The sequence below is a fragment of the Pagrus major genome, chromosome 15 (assembly GCF_040436345.1).
Source record: "Pagrus major chromosome 15, Pma_NU_1.0".
In the NCBI taxonomy this organism is placed as follows: Eukaryota; Metazoa; Chordata; class Actinopteri; order Spariformes; family Sparidae; genus Pagrus; species Pagrus major.
The window spans coordinates 13,826,769-13,852,497 of record NC_133229.1 but is presented as its reverse complement, the minus strand read 5'-3'; the positions used below and the strand labels follow the sequence as shown (position 1 = coordinate 13,852,497).

Genomic DNA, 25,729 nt, shown 5'->3' with positions numbered 1-25,729 from the left:
GAGATGTGGTCATTCTTTGAACAGTTCATTGTGTTTCATCTTGTTTTTATTACAAAATGTCTGTACAACAAAAGAAAAATACACAAAATAACCATTTCTATCAATGACGAGTTGAAAACCACAAATTCTGTTCGAATATCCCCTTTTTAAAATAATAATAACCAGATAACATGGGGGAAGTAAATGTTATGTGTAAATGTTTCCTCTGCAGGATGACATGACATCATGTACATCGAGCGTGAAAACGACCTCCCTCACCAGTGAATAACTGAACAGCAGTCGAGCACTCTAGCCTCTGTCAAACTTTTTCTATGGCTTCCAGCCAGCCACGCTCGGTCATCCGGCTAATTCTGTAGAAACGAATCAAAAATCTCACTCTGGGCACAGCGGAGGATTTCAACGACAAGGTCCAGAGTCATGTGAAGTGGTCTGGAAATAAGTCAATCCTACATTTCCCTTGACTTGCAGTGAATGAGAAATCAGGCACTATGGTGCAGAAAGAAGGCTCTCAGTCTAATAACTCTCATTCTTAATGATTGCTGAGGTACACACTGAGATTGCAGTCAGCTAGGGTCTTACAGTTCTCATTACAAGGAGTATATTAATATTTCAAAGCACCTGAAGTCACTTCTCCAGATTAAGAGACCCTTGTTCTTACAAAAATATTCAAACTCATTACTGTCTTATTACTACAGCACTGAAGCTGCACTGAATAACATCAAGTGCTTTCACACAAGGAAACACTAAAGCTTTGATTGCAGTATTGAAGTGGAATTACCAAGTCTGTACAGTGTCTGTTAAACAGGAGATTTGTGTCAATGCCCTTAGCATCACATAGTTCAAGTTCTGCAGTCTTGTGGAGGCAAATCAGAGTGACAGGATTAAAATGGATCACTTTTAAAAACTAACTGGATGACAAAGTTAATTTATTTATCTGATGTCATGAAACCTGTTTGTTTCCCACAGAAGTCAAATATCGTGCCATTTAAAAAATGAGCAAAGAATTCAAATGTTTTAAGGATATTAACTGTGTATGACAGCTGCGTTAGAACTGAACTCATATTTCTGTGTGCGACCGTATGAAAATATAGGTAGCATTATGCTAAAAGACGATAATTTCCATCAGATTGTCATTGTTTCAACAACTACACTCATGAAAGTGCCAGTTCAGGGCTCCTTTAGGAAACCTCACATAGAAAACTGAAGATGAAACCAAATGATCAGAACATCAGCTGTTTCTCTGAAGTAAGAATATGTTAACAGTAAAACATAAATATCGTCTGTTTTACATGTTGTGACCCAGCTGCTTGATCCATGTCACAATCAAAAAAAAATGTAGAAAAACATCCAGCGTTCTTTCTCCATCTTGTAGTGAAAACTCCCAACAGCATGACAGTATATCAACAGAGGATGGTATATTAAATTAATTTACATATACATGTAAATCTTTATGCAAATCATTTTCATGTACATACAAAACCACTACGTAAAAAACAACTACATGCCGTTGCACAAACTAAACCAGGCTAAAAATACAAGTTGTCAATTTAGAAAAAAAATCTATGTACATTTCCAAATGTCTTTTTTTTTTTTAAGTCAATAAGTGTCTCCCCGCCCATTTACAAACCCCAGATATGCGCGCGCACACAGACGCACACGCTTGTGCACGAGTTGCTCACACTGGAACATTCAGACAAACAAATGTCTCTTTGGCTGGTGTGAAGCTGTGGCACCTTGCAGTGTGTGTGTGTGTGTGTGTGTGTGTGCGTGTGTATTTGTGTGTATTTGTGTGTGTGTGAGAAGGTAATTACACATTTTCAAAAAAAAACAAAAACACGCACACAAAAAAATAACACCATCTAACAGCATAGAAAATAGCTTCCCATGATGGATGTAGTGATATATTTCCTATGCATCTGCGAATATATATATATTTATATACCAAAACATACTGTATAAGGGTCAGCCACACATATGCCCTTGATTGTGTGTATATATGTACTTTAAAGTCACATTCAGAAGTGTGATGTGAAACTCTGTAGGAAGGCATCAATAAATAGAGATGTCGGTCAGTCAGTCTTGTCTGTCCGTCCGTCCGTGTCCCTGGGTCTGCCGCATTAAACAGCTCCAGCCGTCTGTCAGTCGTTCTTCGAGTTCTGTGCTGCGTCCAGGTTCACCACCTGGAGCTCCGTCAGGTTACTGCTGCTGCCGCTCGACTGCTGGCCAATCACCATCTGGAGCACAACACAGCTACGTCAGGAGGCAGGACAAACAGCCAATCACATGTCATCACATCACACAACACCCAGCACAGATGGAAATCCTGCTGCTACGCTACATGCTGTTTATCTTGGAGTGGTGTAAAGCTGCAACAGAAGCTGGTGTTTTCTACAATATTTAAAAGGAACAATTCACCCAAAAATGAGCTACACAGTAAAACAACTAAGTATATGGGACTTGCTTTAGATCATTAAAAAACTGGAAAAACAAAAGCCTAAAGCAGCTCCATACAGCTATATCCATTGTAATTCATGTTTCTGAAAGCCCAGAGATCTCAAATTGATTTAAAAATACATTATTTATACCCTTTTTAAATTCAAACTCTTCACTGTAGCTGTACGTTGAGGGTGTAAATAACGTCTATTTCAAATCAGACTTGGATTATGCCTCTCTTTTTTCATTTTTTTTTTTTACATTTTAAAGCAAGTCCTCATCTACTTCAGTTGTTTAGGGGAATGCTGCAACAATGTTTTGCTGTGAAGCTCCAGAAATGTTTTGTGCATTACGAAAATTCACCTGACTTTCCATCAGCATGAGGGTGGGTAGAAAATTACAGAATTTTTGGGTGAACTTATCCTTTAAGTTTTTTACTCTATGAAATCGTATTCTGTAGAGAAACTTAGCCTTTAATAACCAAAGACAAATATAACCTGAAGCTTTAAAGGAATTTTCCAGTTGTAAAATCCAAATATCTACATATTTATAATACAAGTTTCTTCATGGGTCTGGATTTTATAATGTAAATAAAACACATTCAAGTTTTTCTTTTCCATGCACTTCTACAGCGGTGTTTTGTTAAATCTACTGGGTGTGTATTTTGCTGCAAATCACAGGTAAAACAAACTGCCAGCCGATTGTCTACATTCATACAAAGACGCGCGAGGTGACAACCCCGTGGCCTCCGTGTGCCAGTGCTCTGTTAGGATGCATTAGTGCAGCGGTCACGTGGCATGCTGGTTGCATAGGGAATATGAGAGTTTCACTTGTAAAATGCAGATCTTGCCGTACTGGGTGTAGCTGCACCGCTGAGACGGGGATCTGCACTGTGCCTGGAGGTGCTGTGAGGAACACCTGAGGGACACCACCTGAGGGGGGGGGGAGAGACACATGATGGTTCATCTACATATTCTCCAGAGATATGTTCATTTGACATACAGTAACTGGTCTGTGTGCAGCGTCTCACCTGTGTCTTGGGCCTGTGCGTGGGACACCTGCATGGCCGAGGTGCCCTGGGAGAAGGCGTTGAGCACAGCTAGCCCCCCGTCGGCCAGGGTCGGCGTGGAGGCGTACATCACTGTGTGGGGGCTGGGGTACATCATGTGACCCGCCACAGATGTTGGCACTGACGAGGTGACGATGGTTGCTGGGAGACTCACCGTTGCTGGAAGGAGAGCGGGGAGGGAGGGAGGAGGAGGGAGGGAAAAAGCACATGTCATGCTGAGGGCAAGAGGTGTGTACGTGTGTTGGCCAGCAGGTGGCGCTTCATACCCATCTTCAAATTCAACTTGTGTGGTATGCAGTGGCACAAAAACACAACTCATTTGAAACTAGAGCAGATTGTAAAACAGGGAAAAAACTGACACAATGTCACCTATAAGAGGCTTAAGATGCTGCACATCAAACTTTTAAATGGAACTTCTCTAAGAAAACATACAAATTCTCATCCAGCGGGGTGAAATTTGAATCATAAGGAGACAGGACAACAGATGGGATCTGACTTACCAGTAGAGTTTGCGGAGGTGTGGGAGATCTCTGGGCTGCTGTCACTGTTGGAGGTGGACTGGGTGTTGGGGTGGACCTGGATAGCCTGGAGCTGCTGGGGAACCCCCGCTCCTGGAGACACACAAAGGGCAAACAGCCACTCCAGTAAGTCATCAAACACCCCACACAAGGAACAGCGGGAGCTGCAGTAGGAGTACGGGGAGCAGTGGGGGTGGCATATGGCAGCACTGGCAGTAGAAGCATTGGCAGTAATATTAGCAGAGGGAGAAGAAGTCGTCGCCCAAGTAGCATTAGTAATCCCAGCATTAGGTGCATGATTATTAGTCATAGCAGAAGATGTAGCATTAGCAGGGCTCTCAGCAGCGGCTCTGTGCTGATATGAGTATGATTAGTAGAAGCAGGCGGAGTGGTGGCAGCATGCAGAGCAGGTCACCTGTGAGGGAGACAGCAGCAGGGAAGCGGAAGACAGCCTGCTGTCCCTGCTGAGGCTGCGGGGCGGCGGCCAGGGCCTGACCATGCTGCCCCTGGAGGGCCAGGGAGTGCTGCTGCAGCTGGCTCAGAGGAATGGTGGGGGTGCCGGGGGGGAGAGGAGTGCCTGCTGGAGGGGCACAGAGACACACAGAGGGGAGTAAGACCTAATGCAGAAGGATAGTACAGTTTGAAAAGGTGCGACTAACTTCAAGGTACACTATGCAGAAAAATAATCTATTTCTATCATTTCTACAAAAGACCCACTAGGGGTGGGCGATCTGATGATTTAAGATTCGGATCGATCTTGGATGAGTCCAGTCTACTTTTCAGGTGAATCATAGAGATCGTAATATTTGATGTCTTCTTATCTTTGTTTGCAAACAAACTAAAAGCTGTGCCAACTAGATGGCAATTGCTTATTGGACAAATTCCCTCACATTGCTTCAAATTACTTACACACTACTTTAGGCACAAATGGAGAAAATTATAGGCCATTTCAAGTCTAGCTAGATCGCAATTAATATCGTGGATCGTGATTGCCATTTCTGCAGTTTTTATTGGTGACATTAAATGTTCATATCGTTCCATGTCTAATGTGCAACATTGAGGTCTCACAAATATGTAGAGTTTGTCTTCCTAAAAAAAACAGGAATTTATTAATATTATTATTATTTCATCAACGTGTTCTTCCTCTGCATGTGAAAACGTTGCTTCATAGCACTTCTAGTGGTCAAAAACCTGACAGGGTAGCTTTAAGCTGGTGTGGCATTGTAAGTTTAAGTTTAATACTAAGTTTAATAAAAAGCCATTGAAATTAAAGCAAATGTTCAAGAACACTTAGTTTTTATACCTACATGATTTCTAAGTCAAGTGACACATACTGTATGACTGTATTAAATGGTGATTAAGTGGTTGGATAGCACGTTGACATTTTAGTTGACTCAAACCTGTGTGCAAGAAATGTTAAGAGATGTAAAAATGAATCAGCGAATCTGTTATGTGACATGTAATGTGCAAATTCTAACTGTGTAGATGGGTGTCATTTTGTTTCATTGTGTATGTTGCATGAGTTTTCAATTTTCTTTTTTTTTTTTTTAAGAAATATCTTGTTATAGAACGTGACTGTGGAGTCACACCCTCACATTTGGTCATATGCTCCATAGACAGTTGCTGCAGGAGGGTGGGCAGGCCCTGTCAAGCTGTCAACTGAGGAGGTTTTCGTGTGGGAGGGTGCGTTATTCCACCTGGCACTGCTGCTATGTGCCAGACAGGTGGTGAAGAGGAGAACGGGAGTGAGCGGGCAGAAGAGAGGGAGGGAGGGGGTGGGGAGAGAGGGAGGGTGAGAGAGAAGGTTGTAGAAGGAAGAGGCAGATCGAGAAAGAGAAAAAGAAAAACAGGGCGGCTGGACAGAGATACTGCCTGGCTGTCCTTCAGCTGTCAGTCAAAATGACATACAGGACCCATTAGTGGACATTGTGTGTCTGTCTGTTCAGCTGCTGCAGACAAACACTGCAACAGAGAGCTAAGTACAACACTGACGAGCGCTGAGGCCCTCACAGGTGCAACACAGACTCTCGTCTAGATGATAACAGCATACGCTGTAGAAAAGATTGCACCAGTCAGCACTGAAGTGTTGAACTGCCTTTCAAATTGTCCATGTCATCACAGTCCAGATAAATGAGCAATGAGAATCTTGTACAGATGAGTAGGGCTGGGCAACATGGCCTTAAAACAATAATGGAATATTCTACAGCTTACTGAGATTCACAAGATATATATCTGATATAAATATAACCTGATATTATGAAATCTCCCCAAAGCACTTCATAAATTCTAGGACTGGGTGACAAAATCAAATATTACAACATTTTTGATGAAACAGCCCGACAGATGAGATATTACCACTGAAATTATCGCAAAATTCAAATATTCCTCACGTCTTTGGGGGAGTCGTGACCTTTAGCGTCCCCAGGCCCCACTTGGAGACCCACAGACATCCCTGAGTATTTCCCATCACATCCACCATGAAACGGAAGAGTAATGAATAATTACTGGGGAAGGCCAATTTGGAAACTCTTCAGGGATCCCCAAATCAGAGCCTGCTGCCCCAAAGTCCTCCCTGAGTTGGCGCGGTAGAGTTCCCTTGCGTTTCAGAGTGTGTCTGTGAAGTTCCCCCTTAATGAAGGGTCATGTCTAGTTCATGACCACTCTGTCACAAAGCCCAGTCCGCCTCAATTATAATTTTAGCACAAGCCACCGATCCTTCATTGAATATTCATGACTAATTATGGGCCGTGTTCGTCAGCCCTCATTGCCAGGTCTATTGTGTCCCTCTCACCTAATTATTCCTGTCCCTGAGTGACAATCAAAGGCAGGGCCGCTTGCCAATAGACGTGGCTTCCCTGCAGACTGGGGGCTTTGTAGCACCCGAGGGCGCTGAGTGTTGTTGACTGGCTATAAAGGGCTGTTGTGTGATGTAAACAGCTCGAAGACAGAGAGCACGACCACTCCGAGAAGACACGGCGATCACGACGAGGCGCCATTCAAATTCTAATCAGCTAATAAGCTAGACAACACGGTGACATTAACAAAACATGAAGGCCATTTTCATTCTAAAGGGTGAGGTTAGGACAAACAAACCATAAAGAAAAGAATGAAGAAGTGCACCAGAGCTGCTCTCCTACATACCGGGCATGAAGGTGAAGCCGCCGGGCAGCTGCATGACCCCTGTGGAGGCGCCGGCGGTCTTGAGGACGGTGCCGTTGGCGCTGACGTTGCTGCCGGCCGAGACGGGCGCCAGGTAGTTGGTGATGGGAAACGATCCGCTGCTCACCTGCATGGTGGTGGAGGTGGTGGGCACTGTAGACTGGGCGCTGCTGGTAGTGCCTGGTAGGCCGGCTACCGTGAACGTCGGCTTCAGTGTATCCTGTGGGAGGAAGCAAACACTTTGAGCAGGAAGAAGATGACGACTGAGCTGAGGAGTTCTCAAGGGATTTTAATATTGGACTGAAGAGAAGCACCAATACCACAATGAGGCAGCAGCAGACACCTTCAATTCCCATAATGCAACTCAATACAGTAAATACATTATGTTAGAGCTTCCCTGATATCCACATCTACAATTTGTAACTCAGGCTTTCTGTGTCAGATTTGTTAAGTTTCACCAAAACTACATAGTGCCTCTCTAAGTGATATTGGTTATCATTGTTTATTTATTTATTTTATTGTATTTATTTTTATGTAATGTGTGTTGTTGCGCGGGGGATAGGCAGGGTGGATGGGGACAGAAAATACGATAAATGGTGACCTGTAAATCCAGTGTTATGTATTTGCTCATGCCTTTCACCAATAAAAAATGCTTTGGAAAAAAAAAAAAATAGATTTGTTAAGTCTGAAACCAAAATCAACATCTTGACTTGTAAACTGATCTTGATTTGTAAAATCTGTGGCGTGCCCTTTTAAGATACTATTTTTGACTACTTTGAAGTTGCTAGCACTTCAAACTGATGCACTAGTCCTAACTCTGCTCTGCTACAAACCATTTATTCCAGTGACTGCAAAACCAACATCAGGAGGTTTTCACGAGGACACCTAAAACAACACCGTTAATGGGGCTTTTCCTCTTTGAGCAGCTGAAAGCAGGGTGGGCAGGAGGAGGAGGCTTTAACACTCGCAGTATTTTCAGGGATCAATGGCTGCGTGACAGAAAGCAGAGGGGTTTTAATAGACTCAGGATTAATGACATAAACAAGGTAAGGGAAACAGGCCGGGACCTCTCTAACTGCATCCATATGTAAAATAATTATCAGTGCTGGGAGCGTTTCACTGAGCAATGCCATTTTAAAAGTCTCAAAAGAGAAATAAGGGGCATTAATTTACATCATTTCACTGTGCTCATATTTTGTTGAGTTACTATGACAACTTACTGACCGTAACTAACGTGACATCCCAGTGAAAGGCGTGGAAATCGGGCACATGAAATGCTCACATAAAGTTAAGATCAAAAGGAGGGGAGACGCAGCGTTACACCATACACTAATGTGAGCATCCATTGAACAGCAGAGCAGGATGTGCTGGTGAGTGGGCTGCAGGATGAGAGCTGGGTGGGCGTTCGACTGGGACGATAAAGCACATCTAAAACCCACCGTGCCCGTTTCTACGCACTTACACAAACACTTAGCACTTGATAGTAATGATCTGTTACAGCAGAACGGGAATAAGCCTGAACATTAGAAGGCATATAAGAGTGAATATTTTCCTGTGGGTTCAATGTTCTTTGAGGGTTTGATTAAGCACAGAGACGCTGTTGAGACCTATCAATACAGGCTGAATATTCCTTACTGAGTTACAGTATGTTAGTGCAAAGCAAAGAGAAGTTGCATGTTGTATGTCACCCCTCCTCTCCCTTTTCCTGTCAGCTATATGGACCAATAAAAAGGCACTGCACGATGTATATATTGGAGGCTTGTTTGTTCTTATTAGTGGAAGTCAACTGATTTTCTTTATAGATTTACAGTTAAATTGCCAAGGGGAGTACCACTCAGTCTGTGAAGAAGATAAGCTAATGGAGCACCTTGGTAACCAAATGGTTACTGCGCATGCCACATGGCTGCAGGGTTTTTGCAATCTTGTAGTTATGATTAGCCTTTCTAGACTTAGACAGCAGAAGGTATTGTTTCTGCTGTGCTCCCCTACTCATACTGTATAATGTGTGTTATTAATTAATTGTTGTTGTTGTTTTTTTTGTGTTTTTTTTTCTTGACTGGTCTGGTTTTCCCCATTTATTCTAATGTTAAGGAGTTGGTGGGGTTGTTTGTACTGGATCTGTGTTTGTGTGTGTTTTTTTTTTTGGTATGGTTAAAAGGTGCACGTGTATTTTTTGGGCAGACATTTCAATCAGAAGAGAAACATCTTTAATCATTTTATTTTCATGCTTAAACAAGGTGAATAAACAAACTCTTACTTTTCATGACTGAATAAACAAACTGACCTTAAAAAGGACAACACAGTTTCATATGGTTTTACTTCAAACAGTGTTCTGGGGACCTTATTTTCCTCTGAGAGTTTATGAAAATATTTCTGAGTTTGTATCATTACCTCATTAATATTGTAAATATTGAATTCTGAGTTTGAAAACTACATAGTGCCCCTTTAAAAACACTGTTCTTAAAACACTAGCGTCCCTTTAATCTCTGAAAGTTATTCTGTATCTATCATTAACCTGGCACACTATTTGTTAGCTGTCCATCATGTATTGAAGTGAAATATTACAACTCGCATTATAAACTATGGCACCATGGAATCTGGGAACCCAGTTTCCCAGTGGTATTTACACTTTAACTTCCTGGTGACAAAATTGTAAATGTTTTTGTTACAAGTTGAAAACCATTAGCTTTTTCACTGAGGCTAAACTGTATTATTGGATGAGAATGTGCAGGCTCAGCTCAGACCTCAGCTCCTCTGAAAGACACACCTTCGCAGACCTTGTCCTTTAGAGGATCCAGCCTCAGAATTGGGACAAAGCTATTGTGTTATAGATGTAAGGCACTCCACACAGTGCAGCAGTATAACACGTGAGGTGAGTGAATGATATCTTGAGTGTCTGGAAACGGCATACAATGTAGGAGAGAGTGAAGGAGGATTGTGGCTTGTAAAACGTCATTATTGATAACAGAAAGGTAGCAGAGAAACAGGCTAGGCCAACCTGTCTTAGCAAAGCATTGTTGGTTTTTATATGTGACTGATTACATGGGTGAGAGGTGGAGGATCCAGCGTGGACTCCACTGATAAGGCCTTCTAACCGCACACTACCATGCAAACATGCACATGGAGCTACTATACAGATTGGCAGCCAGTCTAGAGCAACATTAATGTCTGCTCACATCTCAGTATTGAAGATCGTGTGCTAGCATGGCTCACTACAATGACTAAACCAAACATTTTGTTTTATTCGATGAGTTTCAACACTCAGATGATTAACACATAGCCAAGGTTGTTGCAGTAAACTCTACTGGGACTCAGATGGCTCAGCAGGTGGTGTCTTATACAAGCTGCTCTGAATCCACAAGAGTTTACAAAACCAAAACCACACAGTGCTGAGCAGTGAATTAGCTGGTCTGCAGCTCAGATCCTGGCCCTGCTGAGGGGCTCTGACAGTCCAAGGTCGTTTACCTCTTTAGTTAAACAGCAGCTGGAAAGTCAAAGGGGGAGGGCCACGCAGAGGACTCACAGTTGTTCTGCTCTCTTAACTTGAGAGTAAAACTGAGTAAATTCACACCATCATTCGTCTACAGTCCAACAATTAGGCCTATCGTTCAGCACAGAGTGATTACTGACAGTCAGACCGTGACACAGCTGTCACCACCACTTCATTCTCCCAGGATATTTTCCAATTTGGTTTAAGTCACAGCTGTTTTGTTAATGTTCACTAAAACTAGGGGTGGGTGATCTGGCCAAAATGTCATGATCTATTTAATCATATCATGACCTAAACTGGGATCCATTTTCTCATTTTTGAAATGCCCTGTAGACTATAGCCAGACCTGAAATAGCCTATGCATTTCTACATTTTCTCCAAAAATTAAAGTTCTATTTTGGCACAATTGCCTCAATCTGCCAAGGAGCTAGCTACAACTCAAGTTGTATTGTTCACAACCCGTCACACAAGGATGAGCCAGGTGAAGTAATTTGACCCTATCAGCATAGCCATCTGCTAATTAATTAGGTTACTGAAGTTTGGACAAGGTACAGTTTCAAGATCACTCACAATCTGAAATCATCAGAATATCCACGCTTAACTAAAAGTTAAAGGAGACCTAGTTTGCTTTTTTGTTTTTTTCCCCCTTCCCTTCAGTGTTTTATCAAAGGTTCTTGTGCATGTAAAAGATCTTCAAAGTTAAAGAGGTCAAAGTCCGCACCAACTGAAGCTCCTCTCTCCCACAGAAAACACTGCTCCTGAAACGCCTCGTCAGTAGTCCTGCCTTTAATTCTGTGACTTTGTGACATGGACACTGTGTTACCATGTCGTGCATTTGCATAATGTACGCTTAGCGGCTAGTTTGGCACGTGAGAATTGATTTAGCACAGCTGCTCTGTTGCGGTTAGTGGTTCTGGGTCAGGTGTGTGTGAGCTGACCAATCAGAGCAGACTGGGTATTCGGCAGGGGGGGCCTTAAAGAGACAGGAGCTAAAACAGAGCGTGTCAGACAGAGGGGGAATACAGTGCTGCACCACTGGACAGTATGAGAACATTGATGTGTATTTTGAGTATTAACACGTGTCAACCTATGAATATGTCTCCTTTAACAAAGACAAATGAGATAAACTTGCTCTAGATCAGCATATGAATTACATATAATACTGCATGTCATCACAACAGGTTAAAATAATTAATCTTTAAGATGGTAACAGAAGAAGAGCAAACGAAATCAAAAATCAACTGGTCTGCCTAACACTGATGACCAGGTAGGTCTAGAAAGCTAACAGCAGTGTGCTAACAAGTAGCTCTACCACAGTAAGCAGCAGACAGTGTGTGTCTGAATGTGGCAGGCGAAGTAGAGTCAGACCTGTGTGAGGTTAGGGACAGGGGACAGGATAGGGGAGTGACAGAGAGTACAAACAGCTGAGGGCACAGACAGCTGGCGGGAAACCCGAGCACCTCTGAGGGGGAATTAACCCTTTGCGGGCCAGCTGAGGCAGCATGAGGGCACTTGTGAAGGCAGACGCCATCTGACTTTACGCACTTCTCACCACTGGGGCCGTTCAACAACAACTGAATTCCTGTAATGGACTGAGAGGCTTCACCACCTCCAACAGTCATCCCTACAATTTTGTCACCATATCGATATTGAGGCATTCAGTCAAAAACATTGTGATATTTGATTTTGTTGCCCGGTCCTAGCATTTACGAAGTGCTTTGAGAAGATTTCAAAATATCTAGATATATATTGTGTATAGCAATATAGCCACAAATTACACACTATTATTTTAAGGCCTTATTGCCCTGCCCTACCTTGTACTACAGTAAAATTTAAAAAAATTAGAAATATTGCAAAGCTCAATGGATAAACGACTTTCAGCTCCTGCTTCAGCTTCGGATAGTGTCCGCTAATTTATCATGCAGGTTTGAACCTATGTGGTAATCCAAGTTTAGTCAAACTGCTAATATCTCTGTGACCTACATAGGAAGCTTCCACTGACCTACTGCTTTGTTTGACCATCTCCATGAGTCTCCTTTCAAATGGCCAATCTATAAACAGCGCTGGCTTTTAGTTCAGAGTCAAGGTGCATAGTAAACATAGGCTGCAGTGGTGTAATGCATTCCTTCAGACCAGAAGTGAGAGCAGAGAATCATGTTTGATGAAGCCAAAGGCTCAGCGCCATAATTTCCTCCTCAGGTCCTGTACATCTCCCACACACCGTCACCATCATACTATCCACATCACTAAAAATGGACACCTCATCTATAATATTCAAACATACAGGAAGTGTGATAAGTAGATATAATAGATTGGAGCTGAAGTGATTAGTCAATTAATCGATTTTTCGTATTTGATCTACTTTGATAAAGAGTCATTTCCACAGTAAAAGAGCCAAACTTCACCTGGCTCTAGCTTATTTACGGAAGCCCTAAAGGGCCATGCATTCATACATTTTATTTCCTCCGTTTTCCCGTCATAACGAGTTAATTTCATTTGTTTTCTCGAGATCTCGAGTTATTATCTCGAAATAACAACTGCCATTTTCCCGAGATAACGGGATAATTTTCTCGAGATCTCGAGATAATGAAACTTTGTTTTCCCGAGATAACGATATAATTAATTTGAGATCTCGAGATAATGACTGTGATATGATAGGCCTGAGATTATGGAGATGCTCGAGACCTCGTAGCTGGTCAGCTATGTAGTTAACGACAACATCAGGCTCACTTAGATTGCGCCACCGATATAGCTGAAGCCTTGCTAATCGTCTTTTTAAAATTACGCACACTAATGTGTATATTATCTGTAATAGCAAGGCATAATGCTATTTCAGCCTGTGTCAGGCCTTGATTGAAAAGATATGTGACGCGGTGATCGATATGCTCCTGCTCCTCTGATATTGCTACACTGAATGATGTTTCCTGCAATGATATACTACACTATCGTTTTGTTTTCTCAAGATCTCGAATTAATTATATCGTTATCTCGGGAAAACAAAGTTTTGTTATCTCGAGATATCGAGAAAATTATCACGTTATCTCGGGAAAACGGCAGTTGTTATTTCGAGATAATAACTTGAGATCTCGAGAAAACAAATGAAATTAACTCGTTATCACGGGAAAACGGAGGAAATAAAGTGTATGAATGCATGGCCCTTTAGGGCTTCCGTACTTCTTAATTCCAAAGATTTGATGCTTTTTTATCTGATGTTATATGAAATTTAATTTTTGTATGTTTTTTTTTTGTTTTGTTTATTTAAAAATCAGACAACATGAGCAATTTAAAGACTTCACCTTGCATTAACTTCTGAAATTTTCACATACAATCAACTGATTAATCAAGGAAAATAACATGCACATGAGCGGATATTGAATACGATCACTCAATAGAGTGCATACCTCCGCCAAGGCCTAATAGTTCCCTTTTGCACTCACTCATACAAAAGGTGGTTTAAATTTGATCCCAGATCCTCTTTTTTACCCCGTCTTTAAATTAACCCTACAATGACTGCTCTTCTCGCTTCCGAGGAAAAAAACAAAACACACACAACCAGGGACTGAACTGGGGAAACACGCCACTTAGTATAATGAGGTACCAGGACATAACAAATGAAGTCACAATTTATAGTCGTGTGAACGGAGGGGCTGAGTCGTCTGGAATAAGCAATGGATGCTCTGGAGTCAGCGTGTTATGGAGAGGGCAGTCTAAGTAGTAGTCAATTTTACAAGACGGACATTATTTAAATCAAGCAACAGAGATATCTTATGTGTTAAACATTCTGCCTCTAGAGGTTTTTTTGGTTAATAGTGGCAAAACATTTTATCTTCGCTCTTTCAAAGATCTTTCAATGTGCTCTTTTCCCAAATTTTGTGCGGTTTAAAGGTTTCTATTTATGGTAAAGGAATAAACGCCTCCATTGCTCTCCTTCACAGACACACGGAAGACCCTGTATTTAAAAAGGACAAGGAAATGAGAGAGTAATTAAAAAGAGAAGGACACAAATGATTCCCTATTCACGAGGGATTAATCATTCCAAATTGAAGGTGACAACTGGCAGGCTAGGGCCAGTGCTGGCTGGAGAGCCCATTGTGCAGTTTACTGGTGCCTGGTCCTCGTCTAATCTCCCATTTGCTGGCTCCCATCTCCCAGTCTGTCACCCTGCCAGCAACATGGAATTTGCAGCTCCATTTGGGACTGCTAAAAAAGGCAAGGCAGCCCAAGTGGAGGAGGTGCAGCCAATGGCGGCTGACCTGTCCAGTTGCTTGCTGTAAAATAAGGGGGAGGAAGGAGGGGGGAGGTGACATAACGTTGGTTTTCTCCCCTCGAACGCAGCCAACATGCCGCTCTCCCTCTGACACCGCCACCACCACCTCTCTCTTCGTACAACAGCCTGGTGATAAGAGCGCATATCTGAGCAAATTAACTTTCCATTATCTCAGAGATTCTCTCTTGTCACCTACTTCAAATCACGAACAACAGTTAGACAGTAGGACAGAAGAAAAAAGTGTCAAAAGATAAATGTTTAATGCTGTGATACTTAATTATCAAATCACTTTAAATTTCTCCAGGGAGACGAATTCAAATTCATACACATTTATAGGCATACAATATGTTGAGCACAGACACTGTCGAAGCAGTCACAGGACGTCTAAGGAGCCACAACGCAGGGAAAACAAACATGTCAGCTGCAGGTCAGGACAGTGGCCTCAGTCTGGATGCTTTTAGTTGCAAAGGCAGAGTGATCTGTGCTAATGAGGAGAACAGCAAATAAACTTCAGCAGGATTACAAACAGCAATGGCACTGACAGCCAGAGCAGCAGGAAGAGATAGAGAAAGAGAGAGGGATGGAGTAAGGGAGGGGAGAGGAGGGGAAAACCAGAAGACTGATATGGAGAAATCTATCCTAAGCTAGATCCTCTAAGCAAACATGAGTTGTGGGATTTGCTATCCACGTCCAAAAATATCCCAAAAAGCATAAAAACATCTGTACTGTAGGCATGTCTGATATTAAGAAGCAGCCGCAGAGGCAATAAAAAGCGAGGGTTTTCCAGATAAAGTGAGTCACGCACCTTAAATTTAAGGTCTTTTCACCTTAACACGGAATTCTGCTCAGCTAAAGACACGTTCTATCCTGTGCGACTGTTCAGAGTAGATGCCGAAAAGAAGCGCGTGCGCATCATTCTCACTGCTAGTTTTCAGTCAGTGTTCAGTAAAAGATTGAGGTCTGGTGACATGACCGACAAATTCATTCAGAGTCATCAGGCCAATCAGCAGATGATAAGAGTGTGACTCAGCCTTTCCAAACACTCACACAAAGCTACCAACAACCAAAACAAGTAATTGCAGCATAATACGAAGCACGACTCTCAAACTGCACGATCCATTACTCGCCTTAAAATTTATTTATGAACTAATTTAGGAAAATAGTTCAGGAGAAATTTGATAACATTTCCAGAGGGGCTGGCAAGTTTGTTTTTTTAGTTTTTTTACAGCCTAGGTGAAAATACTTCTGCCTTGAGCCAATTCAGTCGTGTAGTTACATGCTGAACGGTTTTGGTAGGCTTTTGTTTTGGTGGACTATAACCAAAGCATGGAGTTTTCTGTTTCAATGTATCATTATGAGGGTAATGTTCATTTTTTTGCAGTTATTTTTTAAGCAACAATGTCAATCACCTGTTAGTTCCAGCTTTTTAAATGAGAGGATTTGCTGCTTTTCTTTGTCATTTATGACAGTAATTAAAGAGTCTTTGGGTTTTGGATGGTTTATCAGACAAAAGAAGCAATTAGAAGACTTCAGTTTGAGCTTTGGAAATTTTGATGTGCAGATTCTCCATTTTTCTTAAATTTTATAGACTGAAGTATTAATTAATTAATTGTGAAAATAATGGTCAAATTCCTCGTTAGTTGCAGTCCGAATTCACATCAAATACAATTTCTTTTTGCTATCATTTACATTCATTCGGTCACGATGGGCTACTGACTCAATTTTTTGACCCAAAACACGATCTGATTGGTTACACGCCACAAGTAATAGCCAATCATCACCAAATAATCTGAATCTGCAAAGTAACTAGTAACTAAAGTTAGCAAAAACTGTAGTGGAGTGGAAGAATAAAGAGGCATTTTTTATTTCAAATGTATATCGGTTCCAAATATTGGTCTCCTTGATAACTAATAATCGGTATTGGCCCTGAAATAAACACATCGGTCAATCCCTTTTAGCCAAGATAATAATAATTAAAAAATAAATAAAAACACAACTAGATGACAAAATGGATGCAGAGTTACATCACCGATTGCTGTTGATATTTTAAAATCTTGCATCCCTCTTTTAATCCTCCAAGAGTATTATAGGAAACTAGCACCAGAATTTCTACTGTCACATGATATGAGCAACGCTTACAGCATTGAATCATGTCTGCTTCACTTATCTCCTGAGCTTCTCTCTTCTGCTTCTCCAAAATGTCCTCCACTTCCCCCACCAGCCATCGCAGACCCTGAACTGTTTAGACTAGTTTGGACCGTATGTATGACATACGGCTCTCTTGATGAATCGTGTCCAGACGCTGCAGAGGTGCACGCAGCCACAGACCTACTGCACAGAAATGATCATTTGAGGCCTCCGTATACACCTGCTGGGTCCTAACCATAACAGCGCTGATCCTGACATGGATCACGCAGTGGTAATTTCTACTGTGAGCAGCGTTCACAGGACCCATGCTGGACTCCCACACTCTGGACTACAGCGGAGAGGGCAAAGGTCACAGTGTCCCTGCCAGCCACCTAAATAGACATCGCATGAAACGTAAAGTATCGCTCAAATGTTTCCATTCCACCTGCTCATATCTACATCCATACCTCTCCTCCATATCACTAAATGAGTTGTGGGGTGGGTGGGGGGTGGGGGATCACAGGACTCCAAAGACAGCTGCAGCTTATAAGGAATGTGAGGGGCCTCAGCCAAGAGAGCAGGCAGGGAAACCATACCATATATGGCAACAGAGGCAGAATCTAATTTTTATCAATGAGCAGAGCGGGCATGAGAGTGGCTTAACATGCGAAGGTTGAGCTCCCATCCCTGACGGTGTATGGTACGTGTTAGTTAGTGCCTTGTAAAAACAGAACGCAAGCCGAACAGGCGTGGAAGTGTCCGTCTTCAAAGGGGCGTATTTAAGCCGTGTAAACAGCGGAGGTGATCTCGGCTTCCCGGCACGTGATTGCACGAAGGTGCGGACAGTGAAGTGTGTCTGCTGACGACTTTATTGTGTCGCTTCGGAATCTCAAAGGTTTCAGAACACTTGCAGTAATGTAGTGTGAAAATACAGGAACACGAACAGAGAGGTCACACACGCACACAAATAATGTTGATCATAAAGATTTCAGAGAATAAATTAATCTTTTATCATTCCAACACTTTTTCTGTCATAAGAACTTTTAGAAGGTAGACAAATTTGAAGAATGCACAAAACGTGTCATATTCCAATATTTTCAGAAATATATGTAAGCTCAAATTTTCATCCACGAGCAAAAGTCAGCTCCATCCCAAAAATCAAAGATAAACACTAAAGTCCTCTATCCAGAAGACTGCGTGTTTCTCCTTCTAACACAACCCAGACCTGCTGTGATTTATCTCTGAGAGCGTTACGAGGCTTTCCTGGATGAGAGGTCACAAAGGTAAAGTGCAGACGGCTCCCTACGGTAAGTGGGATAATACTACACATTTGATCTGGCTCTCTACGCACTGTAGAGCCCTTTGAAGGACTGGTGAGACTTTTTGGTTTAATTTAAAAGAATTGACTTGGTGCTCAGAACCAAACCACCGAGCCCAAAACCTGAAGCCTCACATCTTACAGGCAAAAGTTCAGAACGGTGTTTACAATAGGACAAAGATGATTTTCCACAACTGCTCTTGGGTTTGATTTATTTGCTCTCCTTGTGTGCTTGTCTGGCCTTTTTTGGAGAGATTTCCCACTAAATACATGAGTGACTCTGTGGTGCTTTATCAGTTGTTTTTTTTTTTTTTTTTTTTTTTTTTTTTAAAATTGCCCTGCAATTCATGCCTCATGGAGAAAGCAGACAGTCGGTGAGTCACTAAGACTGAAACTTGGTGAAAACAGGGGAAATGGGTTGTGGGGACCCGTACAGAAATGAACGCTTTGTATTTTGGGGATTCACAGCTATGATTTTCCCAAAAGAGAAGAAGCGTGTTCTTATTTTTGACTCACACCTTTGTGTCGCCCATACTCTCCGACTCAGACACCTGGTAGGTGAGGTCCGTCTCCTCGAAGCCCGTGGCACTCATGCGCTGGTCCATGGAGGGGTCCGAGCGTGGCGGCGAGTCCGGTGAGTTGAGGCATGTTTGGATCAGGGCTTTGCCCGTTTCGCTTGTGATCATGGGTTGGAGTTTGCGGGTAGCGAAAGTGTAGACGTGGCCCGTTTCACTGGCCACGAGCAGCAGGACCTGGGTTCCCGTCAGGGTGGAGAGTTCATAGGCCTAGGAGAGAGAGAAAAGAAAATTCAAGTGTCAAGAGAGGATGGGCAAATAGTATAATTCAAAAGTATTGACACTTTGATACTTTTACCATGTGTTTAAAACGATACGAAATCCATGCTCGAAAATATCAAAAGTGGGGCTACAACTATTGCGTCTTTTCATTATAGACTAATCTGGCAATTATTCTCACAATTAATCCATTTATTATATAAAATGTCAAAACATTGCGAAAAAATTATCATCATAATTTCCCAGAGCCCAAAGTGACGTCTTCAAATGGCTTCTTTTGTCAAACCAACAGTCCAAAACCCAAAGACTCTTCATCTACCATCAGAACTGACAAAGAAAAGCAGCAAATCCCCGCATTTGAGAAGCTGGAATCAGCAAATGTTTGACATTTTGAAAAATTACTAAAACAAATCAATTCTGGAAAATAGTTTTTTAACAGATAAAATTGTCTTCAGTTACAGCCCGACAAATTGGTTGGCCGATAATTATCAGCCGCTATTGGCCTATCACAGATACATCAGCATTGGTTGTCGTCAATATCAGCCGACATAAAAATGTTTTGTTTTTAAAGAATACTGTGCAGAAAACAATGCTTGAGATGACTTATGATTTTTACATTTTGAGTTAAGTTTACTGTGTCAGTTCACTGATGTCATTTGAGACAATAAAGTTTATTGTTAATTGTCCTGCCTCCATTACATATTGTTTTAATCCTGAATATCAGTATTGGCCCCAAAAACTGTATATTGGTCAGGCTCTACTTTCAACTGACTAATCAATTAATCGACTGATTGTTGCAGCTCTAATCTAAAGCACCAAAGCTTTAACAAGAACAAAAAAAACAGATCCACAATTAGATTTTCAACCAAAAGCTGCACCGATATTAACATAATTACATGTGTTGGTATGTGTTGTGTTTTTTCTGTACCAGATGCAGGTTTTTAGTGACAAAAAAAGAAAACAAATCTCATTTTGAGGTGCCCTAGGACTTTGGTATCGAAGAGACATTTAGTGTAGTTTATTATACTAGCATTGTAATGAACTTAAAAAATCTGGTATCGTGACGACCTTATATGGTGCTCCAAATTACGGCTTGGATTACCCTCCTATCACAGACAAAGTAATCTCCGCTGGAAAGGGAATATAAGAGATTCCAAAGGTGAACCTCTGGAAATAAACAACATAGCCAAGAAAACACTAAAATCTAAAAATACCCATGTAGTGAACTCTGACGTATAGCACAAATTAAGCTAAAATAACATGAGATAAGGCCCCCAGAATAGAGAGAGTGATATAGCTTTCAGACTGATTGCAGCGGGGGCTTGTGTAGTAACCCAGTCTTGACGAAGAAGCGCACACACACAAGGAATCGTTCTTAGCACGCAGAGGTGAAACGTGAGGCCACCCTCACAGCTTGCTGCCTTGTCATTCATTATACAGTATGCACACACACACACACACACACACATTCAAAAACCCTGGTGCAAAGTAGATGCACAATGAGATTCATCTCCAACCAACACACGGACTACAAGGCTGCACTCCGAGTGAACTCCTGAGACAGCCTTTTTATCTAAATGAGTCATAAGTTATGTGGAGGATGCTTCTGGTACAGTGCCATTGCCATCACCTTGGTGAACACAGTTACAGCCGCAGCTAGCTGATAAATGAGCCATTGAGAGAGGAGGAGACAAATCGCATTCAAATTTAAGGATTTTATTGAGCTGTTATTAAACGATGCATTCATTCTGCTGTGCTCCATCATGCCCTGACACTGTGTTCATTATGGGCTGTATCAGACCAATCCTCCATATCTGGGAACATGCTGAACTCATACAATTGCCTTTTGTGTTTAATATCATGACGACAGAGCAGAGGAAGGCTAATGATGGCCGGCTACTGCTACAGGAGCTCAATGCTGCACTTGTGTCACCTGAGCAACCATAATCATGTAGTGTGTGTGTTGAAGAACAGTGTTTGAAAAGAAACCTCTCTCTTTCTCTTGCCATTCGTACAATTCACCTCACTGACTTTTAATGCAGCATTACAGGGGCAGGTAATGAACTACACAGCTCCAGTCATGCTCTTCCACTGCCATCTCTCTTGATTAGCTCTGCAGCAACTTCAGAGGGTCTCTAACAACAGGGCCTGATGTTTGGCCAACATCCAAGGCAGAGAAGGACTCATTTGTCAGCTTAAGTGTGCTAGGTGGCAGCACAAACTAGACCTACACAATGCTTTAATAAGTTTCCTTGCTCCGCTGATTTTCTCATAAATATTCATGATGGCAGGGTCAACCCGGGCCGTAATTGGTTCCTCTGTCACACAAAACATCCCCAGCCTATATATCAAATAAAGCCGGGTGTAAGATAAACTCATGGATGCCAACATGGAGATAGGTAGCTTTTTATGGCCCCATTTTTCAGCTTATATCTTTTTTTTCTGCTTGTAATTAGAGCACTAGTCCCAAAGGCGACCTTGAGATTACACGGTTGATAGTAGAGGTGCAAGAATTAATCAATTAATTGATTAGTGGTCTAAATAAATGGATCGCCATTTGTTTTGATAAACAATTGATCCGATTGATGAGGTCAAATTCTCTGATTCTAGCTTCTTAAAAAGGTGCAATGTGTAAGACATTAAAACGAAAGAACAGTTTTCACATTATGTCAAAGGCATCTATGCATCCTGTTGCAGAGATACCCACTACATTTAGCTAGCCCATAGCCTGAAAACCTCTTTCTTCCAGCAGTCCAAAGCTCCTGGATCACTCACTACCCAATATATAATGGACGATATAATGAGTTTGCCATTGTGGAGTGCTGTATGAATGTATAGTGAGATTTATTATACCCTAACCCACAATGCATTGAGAAAAGTATTGTACAACCAATGGTCAGTAACCAAGCATTATAGACCATCACGTATTGCACTGGAGGGAAAGAAAATGACCTGAGCTGAGTCCCTAGTTGATTCTAGGGCTGCAAAGGGCAAAGAGTCAAAGGTAGTTTCTTCAAAATGTTTGTTTTGTCTGACTAACCATTTAAAACTAGAGCCCAACCGACACTCAATTTTGGGGGGCGATGACGATATATTTATTAGAAAATAAAACATTCTGATATGTTGGCTGATATACACAAATTTTGCAATATTCTCATGAAAGTGTTTATCAAACACTTTTGTCTCAGATATGTAATGGAAGAAAGATTTTTTACAGTTCAACAATGACCTTTATTGTCCAAAACATTAACAAACATTAGTGGACTGAAACAGTAAACTTCACTGGGAGTTTAGTAATTAAAAATTAACCCCCCCGTCTTTTCTGCAGTATAATCTCGACAAAAACATTTCATATTTGTGCATATTGGACAAAATATATACCGATATGATATATCTGAGATAGGCCAATATTGGCTGATATCATCAGCCAACAAATATATCGGTCAGGCTCAATTTAAAACCTAAATTATGACATTAAAATGACATAAAAACAACAAAAAACAACAAATCTTCACATTAAAGATGTGAGACAGCGAATGTGTGACGAGCAGTTAGCCTAATCAATCATCTACATTTTAGGGATGAAGTTTCCATCAGTTAACTAATCCATTTTGGTCTAATTGCTTCAGCACTAGACATATCAAAGCAGGAAAAGGCCAAGCGTGAACAATAACATTAATAATGGCTGCGTTCCATTTCAGTGAGTCGGGTTCAGTGCAAGGCTTATTGAGGCACTTTAATGGAATGGAGGCATAATTTGTTATTAATAACACCTGTGCTTTCCCTGCTATGACAAGTGTACTGAGCATAGTGAGAGAAAGAGCACAAATTAACACCTTGTCCTTCTCTGTACAAATAAAGGAACCAAACTAAGAGGAACCAGAAGTTTTAATTGAGCAATCCTGCACCACAAATGGAACAACTTGTGTCGCGCAAGTGTTTACAAGCATTTAATCTAAAGCATATTATGAGAAGAGAACGAGCAGGCCTGTGCTTCGCTCACCACATCCTTCAATATGAAACCAGGCTCGTCCTGGAAACCAGTTTGAGACCAGTCTACTATGAATCTTCCCACTCCACCCACTTGTCAATTTCTGTGATGGCTGACATAGTGTAGGCAACATTTTCAAAAAATCTCCATCCGAGCAGCGTGTCAAATAGTGTTCATGTTGCCAAGAGCCTACATAAAGACACCTCAGTTTCCACGACAACAGTCTGGGATGCTTAAAAAGAAAAGACTGCAGAGTGCACAGTACAAGCATTTCGAGGAGTAACAGGAGGAAAACTCTTGCACTACAATAAAGCGTGTGGCTTACAGGTGTTGATTTACAGTGATAATGAAAAATGGCCGTGTCTACGGCAAAACAACTGCTGTGCTTCTGGTCACCAGCGGACCTCGACTCCAAATAATCAACTTTAGATGTCACAGCAGCAACCGTGTGCTTGATTTGTGGCTTTCCAGAGGAGCATTGCTTTAATCTTAGCAGACAGTAATGGAGGCAACTGTGACTACCGTGGAGCAACTTCTGTCATCTTTAATGTGCCAGACCCAACTAAACAAATCTGAAACCAAGTCATCGCTGACTGAATGAGGCTGGACGCTTGCTTCTAAATGAACACTGCCATAATGCATGCACAGACAGTCCCGAGCTCCTCTCTTCTGTTTGAGTGCTCTTTGACTGTCCTCTGATCTGCTTCCCTGGGGTTCAGTCAGCTGTTGGAACCTACAGGCTGCTGCTGCTCACCGCCGCATGGCTGCAGCCTGCTTCACAGTGACAGAGGGGACAGCCTGTGTGCACTGATGGAAAGTCCTTCCAACAGGCCTGCATGCATGTCTGTCTGTGTATGAAGGTGCATGTGTGCATGAATGTGTGTGTCCATCTTTCTGGGAATATCTGTGTGTGTGTGTGTGTGTGTGTGTGCTCGAGGGTCATGTGTTACAGTTGGGGTGGGCATGGTCATAAATAGAATTGTCATTTGCTCAAGTCTATTTAAAGCACGCTGCCTGTCATGTAATGCTCTGACTTCCTCACAGCCAGTCAGTCAGTTTGTGTCATAATTGTCTTCCATCTGACAGAACTTAAGCCCACTATCCTTGTCTTTTACTGTGTATATTGATATGACCATGCAGCACTTTGCCTGCTGGTGTTATGATTGTGCAGATTATCTAGGTGTGACCTCAACCTCATTGCAAATTCCATGAATGGATGAAAGCGTACACAGCACCATGTATTATACTGCAGCATATCTAGGCCAAACAACACCTGAGTGACACTCAAATCAAATGCAACTACAGTTGGATGACATCCAAACACAATCACCCGACTCACCTTTTTCATGATACCCGTCTTCCTCTTGCTGAACGTGGTGTAGCGTCTCAACTTGTTGTCAATAAATTCCATCTTTATCTTGACGCGCCCACGTGTCTTCTTCCCCGGCTTTGCCCCGGCGACCCCTCCGGGCACCATGCCGTAGCCTCCGGGAGCTACTCCCACCTCCTGCCCCGTCACCGCGGCTTCCATCTCTCTCTCCCGCTTCACCCCTCTCCTGCTGTCCCCGAGTGAACCCACTGGGTCGTCGTCATCCCCCGAATCAGAGTCGTTATCCGAGCCGCTGCACAGAGGTGCAGCCTCCCTGTCCGGGTCGAACCTGGCTCCGCGAGCCAACACAACCTGGGTGTTTAACCCCACCATGTTGCCCTGGACGGCGGTCTGTAGAGGGGTCACGCCAGTCCCGTTTCCCGGTCTCACACCTCTCGGACCACCTGGACCGTTAGCCCCCAGCATCCCGACGGCGTCTCTCTCCCCCTGTCGCCCGGCGGCACCGGCGCTCTCGCTGACCCCCGGTAAAGCTTGCCCTGCTCTGATCAAAACGGGACGTATCCCGCTGCCGAGAACCCCCGAACTGTGTCCTGCGGTACCTCTGCCTGAAGCTGACCCGTTTCCAGATGGTGCCGACCCGACCCGGCTCGGTAACATTCTATTTACTGGACCGAGTCTCTGAACACCAGCCAAACAAGCTGGAGTGTCGCCGCGTTGTCTCGTAACCGACCGATAAACACGCGCACACGCCCGGGCCACAAAATGTAAACAAACCGGGCCGGTTGGTGGTTTGGAGAAGCCAGGAAATAACCGAGACAAACTTTGGAAAGTGATGCTGCCCCCGAGACCCTTCAACCCCGGCTCAGTTTGGTGCGCCCTCCTCCTCTATCTCCAAAACTCCGAGCGCTTTCTCAAAAAGGAAAACGCGAAGAGCGCCCTCCATGCCGCTCCGCCACGTCAAGTAGTCCGCCTTGTAAGCCGAAAAAAAGGCGAGCATCGGCCCGTTAGCGCTCATAATCTCATTTTAACTACATCTTTAACGCAGTATTCATCTCCCCACGGCTCGGGGACGCGTAAAATCACCTAATTTTAAAGCAGCGTTTACGGCAGCGGAGTGATATTACAACCCAGGAACTACTTCCCTCCTTATAAAGAGATACAATGTTTCCTTATATGGTGCTGTCTCTCCTTATTTGGTGAGTCACAGCGTCGCCTATCGATTGGCTGAGGATT

General features: G+C 42.6%; 1 protein-coding gene across 4 annotated transcripts; it reads right to left on the bottom strand.

Annotated features, from left to right (window-relative positions):
- Positions 1 to 28: 28 nt before the first annotated feature.
- Positions 29 to 25,377, bottom strand: srfb (serum response factor b). Of its 4 annotated transcripts, none has more exons than XM_073481940.1 (8): positions 24,506 to 25,377; positions 18,900 to 19,166; positions 7,162 to 7,399; positions 4,436 to 4,600; positions 4,003 to 4,113; positions 3,464 to 3,661; positions 3,264 to 3,365; positions 29 to 2,234 (listed from the first exon to the last, which is right to left on the bottom strand). In XM_073481940.1, the coding sequence occupies exons 1-8, from the start codon at positions 25,151 to 25,153 to the stop codon at positions 2,197 to 2,199; spliced, it is 1,767 nt and encodes a 588-aa protein (XP_073338041.1). In that variant the 5' UTR covers positions 25,154 to 25,377; the 3' UTR covers positions 29 to 2,196. The 4 variants fall into 4 exon arrangements, with proteins under 4 accessions (XP_073338041.1, XP_073338039.1, XP_073338040.1 ...); XM_073481938.1 differs by having other exon boundaries at positions 3,289 to 3,365; XM_073481939.1 differs by having other exon boundaries at positions 3,289 to 3,365; positions 4,436 to 4,597.
- Positions 25,378 to 25,729: the final 352 nt, after the last annotated feature.

Coding starts and splice junctions, on each gene's coding strand:
- srfb (XM_073481938.1), bottom strand. CDS start 25,153: ATGTTACCGAGCCGGGTCGGGTCGGCACCATCTGGAAACGGGTCAGCT. Junction 7,400..18,899: donor AGAGTATGGGCGACACAAAG/GTGTGAGTCAAA, acceptor TTCCTCCCACAG/GATACACTGAAGCCGACGTT. Junction 2,235..3,288: donor CAGCGGTGCAGCTACACCCA/GTACGGCAAGAT, acceptor GTTGTGCTCCAG/ATGGTGATTGGCCAGCAGTC.